Source organism: Gossypium hirsutum, chromosome D09, assembly GCF_007990345.1.
Source record: "Gossypium hirsutum isolate 1008001.06 chromosome D09, Gossypium_hirsutum_v2.1, whole genome shotgun sequence".
Lineage (NCBI taxonomy): Eukaryota > Viridiplantae > Streptophyta > Magnoliopsida > Malvales > Malvaceae > Gossypium > Gossypium hirsutum.
The window spans coordinates 14,944,063-14,957,927 of NC_053445.1; the positions used below are offsets into that span (position 1 = coordinate 14,944,063).

General features: G+C 29.4%; 2 protein-coding genes across 7 annotated transcripts; both read right to left on the minus strand.

Annotated features, from left to right (window-relative positions):
• Nucleotides 1–4,233: 4,233 nt before the first annotated feature.
• Nucleotides 4,234–4,545, minus strand: LOC121220747 (uncharacterized). The gene has a single exon (XM_041100184.1). It carries the CDS (start codon nt 4,543–4,545, stop codon nt 4,234–4,236), a length of 312 nt encoding a protein of 103 aa, XP_040956118.1.
• A 1,239-nt stretch (nt 4,546–5,784) lies between these two features.
• LOC107892062 (uncharacterized protein At2g29880) lies at nt 5,785–12,236 on the minus strand. 6 transcript variants are annotated; one of them, XM_016817033.2, is made up of 6 exons: nt 12,058–12,236; nt 11,824–11,915; nt 9,882–9,900; nt 8,827–8,903; nt 6,686–7,044; nt 5,785–6,610 (listed from the first exon to the last, which is right to left on the minus strand). In XM_016817033.2, the coding sequence occupies exons 5-6, from the start codon at nt 6,953–6,955 to the stop codon at nt 5,996–5,998; spliced, it is 885 nt and encodes a 294-aa protein (XP_016672522.1). In that variant the 5' UTR covers nt 6,956–7,044; nt 8,827–8,903; nt 9,882–9,900; nt 11,824–11,915; nt 12,058–12,236; the 3' UTR covers nt 5,785–5,995. The 6 variants fall into 6 exon arrangements, with proteins under 6 accessions (XP_016672522.1, XP_040957629.1, XP_016672521.1 ...); XM_016817032.2 differs by having other exon boundaries at nt 5,815–6,610; nt 6,686–7,057; XM_041101694.1 differs by having other exon boundaries at nt 5,878–6,610; nt 6,686–7,471.
• Between the last annotated feature and the right edge of the window lie 1,629 nt (nt 12,237–13,865).

Consider the following 13,865-nt stretch of genomic DNA (forward strand, 5'->3'; position numbering starts at 1 on the left):
GTAAGGGCCTTGGAAGATAATTAAACCAAAAGTTGAAAGTAAAGAAAAAAGAGAGAGAGAATGAAACAGCATGATAGAAAGGTGACGTAGGAATGGAGGAAAAAAATAGAGAATTTATTAAATGCGAAAGGTAAAGTGTGTGTTTAATTAACTGTAGCCACTAGGTATTTATGTACACTTTTAGGGTCTGTTTGATTGCCAGTAAAATATTTTTCGTAAAATGATTTCGGAAAAATGTTTTACTTTTCTGTAAAATAATTTACTGGAAAATATTTTCTGGTGTTTGATTGAATCTGTGTAAAATATTTTCGGCTGTTTGGCAGATTTCTGGAAATATTTTTCGAAAAAATTGTTTTTACATATATTGAATATATTAATAAATTTTTATATTTTAAATTATTTTTACATATATTGCAATGATTTATTTATAATAATACTCAATTATTAAGCTACAATATTAATCGTTATAAATTGAAAAAAATTAATATCAAATAAATTATTTGTAATTGTGTTAAAAAACAAGTATTGAATAATTAAAAAAACAAGTTATTGGAAAATCGATAAACAGAAGCAATTTTCTACCAGAAATGAAGGAAGGAATGAAGGAGGCGATAGAGAGGAGAGCACAGAAAATGTCTTACGGAAATTGAAAGGGTAAGACATTTTCCCTAAAATGTAACCCATTTTCTCTTGTTTTGGAGTTCATTTTCCAAATGGAAAATGTTTTCCGCCAATCAAACGCTAGAAAAGTTGGAAATGATTTTCCGGAAAATCAATTCCTTCAATCAAACAGACCCTTAGTGCTAAAATTTAGCTAGATTTTTCTTAAATATTATCACTAAATAATTCAAATTTTAAAAATCAAATTTAAATTAGAATTTAAATTAATTACAAAATTGTAACAATATAAAAAGTCCTTCAATCTTTATCCAGTCACTTTTTAAAAAAAAATCTTCAACTCTTCAATTTTTATCTAGACATCTTTGAATCTTCAATATTTCAATCAAGCTCTCCTCTTTGCTTTTTGTTCCAATTTAGTCTCTTCTTGTAAGAGTTTGAATTCAGCACACCAATTTTATTCCTGATAAGAAAAATCAAAATTTAATAGCATTTTATCCAATAATTAGCTAAAAATAAATACATTAAAAATACGAAATTATCTTGCTATCAGAACAGAATAAAGATTAAAAATTATAGCCAATTGAGATTTAACTCAGTTGGTATCGATATTGTTGCCAGTGCAAGAGAAGATGCGGTCGAGTGCGCTGAAGCATATTATCCTCATATTTAAGGGTTGGGGAGAGGCTATGGGTAGTTCTAGACATTGTATCAAAAAGAGCAAATATGATAAGAACTTATAATGAGATTAATGTTAAAAAATTAAAAATTATAATAAAATATTAAAAATAATTTTTTGATTGATTTACATTTTTCAATTATTTATTTCATGGATTATTCATATTATTTAAGGGGTAGTACCAATCATATATCCGTGTTTATACTTTTTACATATATAAATTTAGTTTGAGAGTATATTTTTGTTCATATTATATACAAAAATTTAATTTAGAGAAAATATATGTGTTAATGTGGTTTTTTATATGATATTTTTGGAGACTTTTATATGAATTTTTACGCCTTAATAAATTTGCAAGCTCATATATTTAGGGGTGTGCATAATTCGGGTAAAACCGAAAAAATTCGGTTAACCGATCGAATTCGGTTAATCGGTCGGTTAACCGAATTTTTTCGGTCAAGAGTTGATTAATTTTTTTATGATTTTTCGGTTAACGGTTAATTCGGTTCGAAACTGGTCGGTTAACCGAACCGAAAAAATTAATAAATAAAATTATCCAACCCAACCCAAGTACCAACCCAATTACCAACCCAACCCAATTACCCAACCCAATAAAACTAAAACTAAAGTCTACCCAATCACCAACCCAATAAAAATAAAACTAAAGTCTAACTCTTAAGTATCTACCCAATTACACATGTTTTTTTTTAAGTTTAATGCAAATGAAGATTTTTTGGAGAGAAAAAATGGATATAAATGGAGAATATTAAAAACTTACATTTCAACTATGTGTTAATTTCAAGAATTATGTAATGTTTTTAATTATGTAGTGATTCAAAGACTTATGTAATATTTTTAATTATGTAGTGATTCAATTTGGGTAATTCGGGTAATTTGGTTAATTCGGTTAATTTTTAACCAAAAATAAAAACCATACAATTTTCGGTTAATTCGGTTAACCGACCTAATTAACCGAAAAAATTTCAGTTCGGTTAATTTTTTTTTTAAAAAAAATTTGGTTCGGTTAACGGTTAAAAATTTTAGAAGATCGGTTAATTCGGTTATAGCTATTTCGAGTCGGTTAACCGAATGCACACCCCTACATATATTGATGTATTATTTATAATAATTATAAGTTTGACCAAATAAATTATAAGGTAAACTTTGGGCAAATTTTTTTTTTTAAAGAAAAGGGAAGTAAGTGTAGGTGCAGGTAGGTGGGGCACATTTTAGGGGAAGACAATTTTTATCCGATAAAAAATATAATATATTTAATTGATATAAAAATTATTTTCAATGTAGGACGACTTGAATTCAGGCATGAGATTATTCAGAAAAATAGACAATCATATCAATTTAATTTCTATTGTATCTATTAATTTATTTATACTTATTATTTAAAACTGAAATTTAATTGATTACACTTTGACAGGAATTTCGTTAATTTAGATTATATATGACATTAAAAAATTTGCTCATGTGAATAATTCAAAGAAACATGGAAGCCATTAGTCATGAAACTAAAAAACATCGACTTTTCACTATACTTCCCTAAAACAATATTGCCCAAGTTTATAATGTAACCAACCACATGATCAATTTTTTTATTTTAGAAATATCACATAATTTAATTTAACGAAATCTCTTTTAGAAATGTTTAATTAAATTTTAATATCTCATTTGTTATTAATGTAATAATATAAAGGAAAAAATATTTATTGCATATATATTACAATGGCTAAACATAAAATAAAAAATAGTTAGTACAAATTCAAATTTTGAAATTAAAAAAATGAGTAAAAATTCTTATAAAAAATAAGACATCTTTAAAATAAGTTATTTTTTTCCTTCTCTGTGCTAAAAATAAGTCATAGGAGTGACTAAATATTACTAATTGAATTAGTTTATTACTAACTCATATATTAAAACATGTGTAAAAAAATAATACTTCTACCAAATGTTAATTAAATCAGAAGACTAAAAAGATTAAATTTCAAATTTAAAAAAATATAGGGGCTGGAAGCAGAATTAGACCAGACGTATAAACATTATCGAATTGGCAGCCAATGGTAACTTTATTACAATTGGTTTAAAAAATATACAGGATAAAATACCACGTGTATAAACAATATCGCATTGGCAGCCAACTTTAGTTTTTCTTTGGTTGACGGAAAAGAAGGTAAAAGCTGATGGCTTTTGTCGTTTCAAAGAATTTAACACTATCTTAATTCCCAGCGGCCACGTTTCAGAGGAGAATACAAAAGATATTGGCATAATGCCGAATTTAGTCCTTAATATTTATATACTTTATCATTTTTGTCTTTATTCTTGTTTTAGCTAATTTTAACCTCAATCTTTTAAAATGAGTTGAATTTGACCATTAACCTTTTAAAAAAAATTAAGTTGTTGTTTCTTTTAACAGAAATACTGACTAAAACATTAAAATTTTAAACATAACAATCCACATAATAATTCACATGTACTTGCTATTTTTTTAAATTTTATAAATATTTTTATATTTTTTTTGAATATTTTTAAAGTAAACATAGCTAAAAAATAATGATTTAATTATTATTTAAAAAATGATTTTTTTTAAAATATTAAAGTTAAAATTTAACTAAAAAAGATTAAATTGATAAATGATATAAAAATTAAGGAATAAATTTGAAATCAAGATATTCTCCAAGAAACAAATTAAAAAGAACGCTGCAACAACACCTTATTACTTCTTTAACTCGATAAAAAAATATTATGAGTTTCCATTTAAAAAATTAACCTTTTTTTTTCTTTTACTAATTACAAAGCAGAAATTTTGTTGGAGAATCCAATCTCCATGTATCACAAAGGTTTGATTGAGCCTTGAACTTATCACAAAGGCTTTTATCTCGTATTTCACATGATAAAGAGAGAAGAAAAAGAAGAAGACCAAAACCAGTCTATAGTTTTCTAGCAGGTGAAAAAATGATTTTAATAACAAGGCCAGGGAAAACATCATCAGGGTCATTGATGTGAGGGTTGCGCTCAAGGATGAAAGGGTCGCCACACTTGTCGCTGATTGTGTGAAGGGTCTCCCCTTCTCCTACCACATAGATTTCATCACAAGGTCGGTTCAACAGTTGGCTCATCCCTTTCACATCTGCTTCCTCCGATACAGAGTTTGCGCTGATGGAACCTATCAATATTAAGACCAATAAGGCTACCTCGATACCCCAGGAGGCTACATCGATTAGCGCCCACGATTTCTTCATGCTTTTGGTTTTGCTAGCGAAAGAGGAGGAGGAAGTAAGAAAAGAGAGATGAGTTTCTTTTTGTATTGTTGATGAAACAGAGGGAATACTGGAGGGATACAAATAAAAGAAACATATTAGCGCTTTTTATATGCTACTTCTATGGACGTGTCTTGTGTTGGTAGGTAGTTGTGTTCAAAGAAAGCAGTAGGGTATTTCCCCAGATATTATTAAATACAAAAATATAATAATAGGTGGTAAAAGTGGGCAAAATAAGAGACGTTTCGTTCGCTGTAATGTAATGGAATATAGGCATAATAGGTAATCTTTTTGTTTAGTTGAATGGAATGGAATAGAGGCGTAATAGTATTCATGTGTTTGGTTGAATGGAATGAAGTTGTAATAGCATAAGGGAAAAAATTAAAATAACTAGAATACCCTTAGCAAAATTTTTTTTAGCTAAATGATTATTGTTATTATTATTAAATTTTAATAAGATTATTAATATCAATAATAAATAATTTAATCATATTTTAACATAATTATTATTAAATATATTTTAATTAAAATTTATAATTTAATAAAATTCTTAATAATAAATATTCTTATATGAATTTACTAAAATCATAATATATAATACTATAAAATATAATTTAAAATAATTATGATTAAATATATTTTAATTAAAATATATAAATTAATAAAATTCTTAATAATAAATATTCTTATATGAATTTACTAAAATCATAATATATGATACTATAAAATATAATTTAAAATATTTATTATTAAATATATTTTAATTGAAATATATAATTGCATAAAATTCTTAATAATAAATATTCTTATATGAATTTACTAAAATCATAATATATAATACTATAAAATATAATTTAAAATAATTATGATTAAATATATTTTAATTAAAATATATAATTTAATAAAATTCTTAATAATAAATATTCTTATATGAATTTACTAAAATCATAATATATGATACTATAAAATATAATTTAAAATAATTATTATTAAATATATTTTAATTAAAATATATAATTTAATAAAATTCTTAATAATAAATATTCTTATATAAATTTACTAAAATCATAATATATAATACTATAAAATATAATTTAAAATAATTATTATTAAATATATTTTATAATCTACTTTATTATTTTTAAACTGCAATACATATTTAATATGCTAAAATATCATTAGTGAAATAAATAATTTAATTATTCTACAATAAAAAAATTATTAGCAGTAATAAATAACTTGAGAATTATATTTTGTATAAACATAATTTTCATATATTAACAAAAGGTTAGATGAAAATGAAATTCTACATCATAATCCATATGTTATACAGTTTTATAACATCAAAAAGTTTGAACATTGTAGTGACATACCATCCCAAATATTACAAACAGAAAAAGTTACGAAAATATCATCAACAGAACCATTATTTTTAATGGTCAACAAGAAATCTTCTGACCCATTCCAACCACACATCAGAAGGTAAACTAAAGAAAACGAGCATTTGAGTTGGATGATCTAAAATTTTACTCAAAGCTCGATACCGCTCATCCACAGATAAACCTTCTATTTCACATAAGGTTGGATATAAATTTGTAGCTTTTTCTTGAATGATCTGGAATTCTTCTGACTTCTGTTGAACTACCACATCGGAGGCAATACTCCTACTGATTTGTTCGCCAATGGCCCGCATGTTTTCTGCCAATAAAGTGGCAGCCTCATTAAATGAAGAAGAAATATTATCACTTGCATCAGAATTCTTCTTTTTCTTCTTTGAAGATGAGGAACCCCCTTGGTTTCTATCTGGTCGCGGCTCCGTAGGAGAAACATCCATGTCATCCAAAGAGACGTCAGCTTCGCAATCATAGAATTTGTTTCTTTCTTCATTCATATCTGTAGTAGGTACATCCTGAACATTTATTTCTTCAATAACATCAGCGGCTGTTTGAGCATCTTTACCAGTCGCTCGATCTCGTGTGTAGATGGCAGTAAGTTGGCTGTAGTAAGGGAAACTACGATGTCTGAATTGACCGGCTTCTTTATGGCTCTATAAAAATGAGGAAATCATATTAGTTATAAGTTGAGAATAAATAAGATAATAAAGACTTGAAATAATTCTTACATTTAAATAAGAGTTCCAAACCGCATATTCAAGAACAACGAGCTGCCTATGCTCATCCCAACCAAAACCGCTGTTGTTTTGGCCATTAAGCATGTCATACACGATTGACCAATCCCTTTTCAGTACCCTAATCCTTGATTCAATATTAAGTCTAGCCTTCAACATTGCATTGGGTAAAGCCTTTTCTAACATTTTTTCCAACTCGTTTAAATAACCGGCTTTAAACCCCATATCAACATTAAAGGTTCCAACATTGTGCAAGTCCACCATATAGGAAACCAACGCTGCATCTTCTTCTGGAACCCATTTCCTTTTGGTTCCTCGAGATGTTTGGGAAGAAACATTTGATTCTGAAGCACCTGACATAATTAACTCAAGAAAAAACAAATTAAAATTTAGTTCAATATCATGAATCAAAAGGTGAACACTTTATAAAATTAAAATTAAGTTCAATATCATGAATCAAAAGCTTAACACTTTATAAAATTATAACACATGGCGAATGAAAATAAATTAAATTATAATTCAACAAGTTTAGTACAATACAAAAAACAATTCAAACACCACCAAAGTTTCACAAACTAGATACATAAAATAACATAAACAAATTAACTCAAACTCATTTTCTCCCTAAACCTAACTAATTTCTAGATGCTTGCCATTCATCGAACATTTGATTGGCTAGTTCCATCCTCCAAGTAGCCCATGCATCTGATGGATGAATACTTACGATATTCGGTTCATCTTCATCTACCACATTACTAGGTAATCCTTCTCCAAACTCCGCTTCAATAGGATCAATACCCATATGAGTTCGAATAAAATTATGGAGCAAACAACATGCAATAATGATTCTATTGTGCACCCTTACAGGATAGAATGATGGGCTCCTAAGTATTCCCCATCTAAGTTTTAATAACCCAAAGCATCTTTCAATAACATTACGTGCTGAGGCATGTTTCATATTAAAAAAATCTTCCAGAGTTCTTGGCTGATAACCCTGACGCCACTCTTTCAAATGATATCGTTGTCCTCTAAAAGGTACAAGAAATCCCTCACAATTTGTGTATCCAGCATCAACTAGATAATAACAACCTATAAAAAAACTTTTTTTTAAATGATTAATTCACCAAAAAAAGTTTGAACTTTTACAAATTAACTCAAAGTCCTCTAACTTTCCACTTTACCATGAAGAACTTTTAGTCCATGTCTCCTACTAATGGCATTTCAAAGAACCCGTCCATCAGCAACAGAACCTTCCCAACCAGGAATAACATAAACAAATTACATATTAGATGTACAAACACATAGCATATGTGTTGTTATGTCACCTTTTCGTGTTCGATATCTAGCTTTATCAACTGTTGGAACCCTAATCTTGATGTGGGTTCCATCAAGAGCACCTAAGCAGTTCTATATCACATGTTATAAAACCTTGATTTAGGATACTAAATTTAAATCTAAATCAACTAAATTATGTACAAGATATATATAAAACTCAGTCAAATACCTTAAACCATTTCCACCTCATGTATGAAGAATTAGCTGTAATTGGTTCTGCCTTTTTAAATAACACATCTTGTAAGCGTATGGCAGCATTTAAAACACTATGAAATGATCTGCTAACAGTTTCCCTGGACCTATTAAAGTGATGCTTGATAACTCGATTTTTAAGGTGATGGGAAATTATATGTAAAAACATTACCACTTGCTCATCAACAAGCATGTTCCTTGACGACTTCAATCCCCCTAACGTTTCTAACATCTTACATAGTTTAAAAAAGGCAAATATATTCATCCTAACTTGTTCAATACAGGTCTCGTCACTAGCATATATAAGCCTTTTCACATAATCCCGTTTGCATAAAAATCTAAAATATAGGACCTAATCCTTGGTTTATAAGTATGTAGGCTATGGCTGGCACCCAATGTAAGTAAGAACCAACACGCAATTCTACAGATTTGCAACCATATTGTCAATGCAATACCAATTCTTTTACGCCTCACACTTTGTGCAATTAAAGGCAGACGAGCCATTACTGCAAGATACTTCAAATTGTAGTAAAAGGGTCACATTTCTCCAATACTAATTTCAATAACAGTAAAATAAAATTAAAGAATTTAATTGCCAAAAAACTTACAGTGATTTACAAGACGCTCAACTGTGAGTAGAGGAAACAATCGAACAAGCCAAAGAAGAAGAGGAAGCAATAACACACTATCAAAGAAAAATGAGCAACACATATTTAGATTCTTTACAAAGCAAAAAATTGAAATTAAAACTATCTTCACAAGTACAAAAATTGAAATTTACTTCTTTATCAATCAACAAGAAAAGAAAAAAAAGAATGTGTTTTTCTAGATTTGATTAATTGATGACTGACGTTTAATAATTATTTTTTTATAAAATATCTATTTCCTTAATATAGTGTGTTAAATATCTTCCTTTAAAAAAAATAATTTGTTTGTAGCATTTTACTTTCTTTTTTTAGTGATAATTATAATTTTTGTAATGTTAATTATAATTGTTGTAGCATTTGATTAATTTTTAGTGTTAATTATAAATTTTAGTGTTAATTATAATTATAATTTTTGTAGCATTTGATTAATTTTTAGTGTTAATTATAATTATAATGTTTGTAGCATTTGATTAATTTTTAGTGTTAATATAAATTTTAGTGTTAATTATAATTTTTAGTGTTAATTATAATTATAATTGTTGTAGCATTTGATTAATTTTTAGTGTTAATTATAATTATAATGTTTGTAGCATTTGATTAAAAAAAATTTAAAATGATTAATTCACCAAAAATAATTTTTGTAGTGTTAATTATAATTTTTCTATCAAACAATATAAGTAATATAAAACATTGTTCAAATATAATTTTTAATCAAAAAATTTAACTAATATAAAACATTGTTTGAAGACCAAAATTAAATATAACATAAATTAAAGATATCAAAAATAAAAATAGTTTAATAATATATTAAAAGATTAAAATAGTTTTAAATGAAACATATCGAAAATAAAAACATATTGAAACTAAAATATAACCAAAATGTTCTTGTTTAAAGTAAAAAGATCAAATTCGAAATGTAAATGCAGTTTAACATGTATATATTGTCTTTTCCGTATTACTAGAAAAGAGTAAATGGTATCATCATTGCAGTGGAGATATTTGTTTATGTCTGTTACCTGATACTTGTCTGTCCACCTGCATCAATAAATAATAAGGATGTTATCAACTTTATAAAATTGACATCACTTGTGTTAATATAAAATCATACATGGACAACCGTGGGATACCATACAGAAACATACAGAAACATATATAGACATACAGAATATAAACATACAGAAACGTAAATTGAATATAAACATATAGAAACATACAAAATATAAACATACAGAAACCATTTCCACTTGAAAACTTCAACAACAGAAACATTGGTTATGGCTTAGGTGCATCATATCAACTCTTCTCTTCATCTTCCCAACCATAGTTACAGTATAAAAAAAAATCTTTTGTTATTAAATGATTTCTAGAATAGCAACACTAAAACAAAACGAATTTTAATCATATTTGCCAAGACAATCCAAACAAGAACCAAATTCCCAAACTTTTTGTTTTAAAACCATTGGAGCTAATGGTATTAGGACAACAAATGAAACTATGAAAAGGCCGGGGCCGTCTTTGCCCCTATTTTATCTTGATTGCGATAGTGCACCACCCAACAACGATAAATGGCAACTTTGTTGACCACCAAGATCAAAAGGAATATACATATATAAATATAGGACTCTTGTAGGAGCCAAAGTGAACCCCTCATCATCATTACACTATCTAATTTCTAAGCCTTCAAAATCCCATTCCTTGGCTGTGAAAGCTTGGATTGAGTGAAGCCTTCTATACTTCACCTTTGCTTCTTTGTTGACAGTTTTCTAAGGTTCTTCACACAAAATAACTGCTAGAATAGGTTTCTCATTGATGAATTAATCAAATAAAAGGTGGATTGGAAAGTATGAACAAAATTTGTTAGTGGTTTCTCTGCAAAAAATCACTATCCCATTTCACTTTCGACCAGGGTAACCTACTCATATCATTTAACCACGTCATGGTGTCATATAAATACGAAAATAGCATTATGCAAATAAATGGTATAATTTTGTACGCGAAACATGCACATGCCAAAGGAGATGAGTAAAAGGTTCACAATTCCAAAGATAGGTAAATGACAGCTTTAATATATTGACAGTGCAAAAGGTATTAAGAAATACTATAAAACTGGACCAAAAGAGAGCTGAAAAGACGGCAATAATAAAACAATAAAACTGGCCATATGACCAATGTTGCAGCAATTGAAGTAGTGTAGATACCAGCTGATAAGATTACCAAGTAGACATTCACAGAACACAAGGCAAATAACAACTTTTGATCTCTCTATCTTTCATTTTCTAAAGCTACGAGAATTATATAACTTTTTGAATAATGGCAGCTAGGTTGTCCAGTAACAGTTATATATTAGTTTAATTACAAATTTCATCACAAAATCTTTTCTTTATGATACAATAATAATGCCTGCACAACACTTTAAACAAATAATGGCTTGAGATATTAATTAGACTGATATAAAGAGATTAAGTTGTCAGTCATAATTCTCACATATAAAAGGATCAATATTTAAGTATATTAGGATGATAAACCAAGTCCTAAACAAGCCATTCAAGGGATTAGAGTAACCTATTGGGGAACTCCAAGAATAGAATGGGTACCATAAGTAACAGTCCAGGTGAAATACAAGTAAAGGTATTCAACATTCACCAAAGACATGCCCAAAATAGACAAAACACCAAAAACAAAATGAGGAATGAAGGATTTCTCCATTTCCCTTTTATACCCTAAAAGCCAACCAATTAAAAAATTTTAAAAACAAAAAACTGGCAAAAATGGGTTTATCAGAAGACTATTACCATTATCGGCTGAAATAGAAACATCAACATCAAAATAATTACAAAGATGCAAACAAACCATCAACAAAGATGCAAACAAAGCTGATGTATGGTTCATGTAATTACAAAGATGCAAACAAACCTTTGCTGAAATAGAAATGAAGAAGAAGCAGTAATTTGGTATTACCTTAAAAAGGCTTGGGCAAATTCACGAACGAGCCTTTCCAAAGGCAGTTTCTGATGAGGAGTTCAGTACTTTGCTGGTACTGATAGATTTCACTGCATCCAATAGAAACTTTATTTCTTCAATTCGTGTAAACAAAAAGAAAACATGACTGAAAGGGGAAAAGAAAAGTTGAGCAGAAAAAGTCTCAACCGAAAGGGGGAAAAGAAAATTTGAAAGAGGTGAAAGAAAATGTACCGGGAGATGAAGATGAAGGGCAAATGGATGCTTGATTTGGGGAAGAAGAAATCTGGAGTGAATTTTGGGAAGAAGAGAGGCAGGTTATTTTCGTCTAAGACCTAAACGGTGTTACCTTGAATGGGTATGCAGACCCCAACCCCTGAATACCTAAACGGTGAGATGAGGGAATGATAATTTAATAGCTATTTAGTGGAATAGAGGAAACGGTGAACCAAATGCATGCAACACTGTAGCACGCGGATTTGATGCGAAATGGAATAGCAATTTCATCCAACCAAACGTGCTCTAATAAAAGTCATTTTTTTTAAAATTACTGAAATGAGCTCGGTAAAAAAATAATTACTGAAATGACTTAATTTCTCGAAAACGTAATCACGTCAGTGCGTTGTCAGGTGACAAAGCAGGAAAACGCTTCCTCAAGGAAGCACTTTGTCCACGTGGACAGAAAACGCGTCCTTGATGACGCGCTTTGTATCCACGTGGACAAAGCTCTTCCTTGAGGAAGCGTTTTTCCTGTGTTGCTACAGTACCAACGATAAAAAAAATAGCCGTTGGTGCCCCTCAAACGGTAAAAAAAACTATAAAACCCCATTTTATTTTTTTCACACTTAAATCATTTCTCTCAAATTCTCTCATATTTCTAACGAATATTCTTTCATATTTCTCTCAAATTCCTCTTAAATTCCTCTTAAAGCTCTATTTAATTATTTTAAATAAAGCTCTAATTTTATTGTTTTTGAATTTTTTTAAATCATAAAAATTTGATCGTGTTAGCAATGGCCGGAGAATTAATTTGTCTCGATAACAAGCACATATCTGTCGAACAAATGAAAATGGTAAGTGTTAAATTTAATTTTTAAATATTATTTAAGATTTTTTTTCATTTATGCAATTTTAAATAATTTTTATTTTATTATTTCTTATAAAAGTCTGTAGATCGGATATTACAATGCTATATCCGTAATATGCATGGTCCTCCATCACCGTTGATAGAGAATTGCCTGCGGAAAGTAGGTTTTTGTCACGTGGCGACGGTAGGCCGGGGATGCAAGTTGGACCAGAACTCATTAGTGCGTTGATAGAGAGGTGGAGACCTGAGACACACACATTCCATCTTCCATGTAGAGAGTGTACTATCACGTTGGAAGACGTAAATTTGCAATTGGGATTACCGGTGGACGGGTACGCAGTCACCGGGTCTGTTCAATCTGGTGATTGGGGAGCGGTATGCTACGAGCTTTTAGGTGTTATTCCGGAGAATATTAACGGAGGTCGGATCGAGATAGGCTGGTTACGAGACACATTCCCTGAGCTAGATGATGATTCTACCGAACTAGAAATAATCTGATATGCTCGTGCATACATTCTTGAGATCATTGGAGGTTATTTGATGTTGGACTTGTCACGGAACCTTGTACATCTGAGATGGCTATTGAAACTTGTTGATTTTAGAGCAGCTGGTGAATTTAGTTAGGGGTCTGCCGTGTTGGCAACATTAACGGAGGTCGGATCGAGATAGGCTGGTTACGAGACACATTCCTAGAGCCGGATGATGATTCTACCAAACTAGAAAGAATTCGATATGCTCAGGCATACATTCTTGAGATCATTGGAGGTTATTTGATGTCGGACTTGTCACGGAACCTTGTACATCTGAGATGGCTACTGAAACTTGTTGATTTTAGAGCAGCTAGTGAATTTAGTTAGGGGTCTGCCATGTTGGCAACATTAACGGAGGTCGGATCGAGATAGGTTGGTTATGAGACACATTCTCGGAGCCGGATGATGATTCTACCGAACTAGAA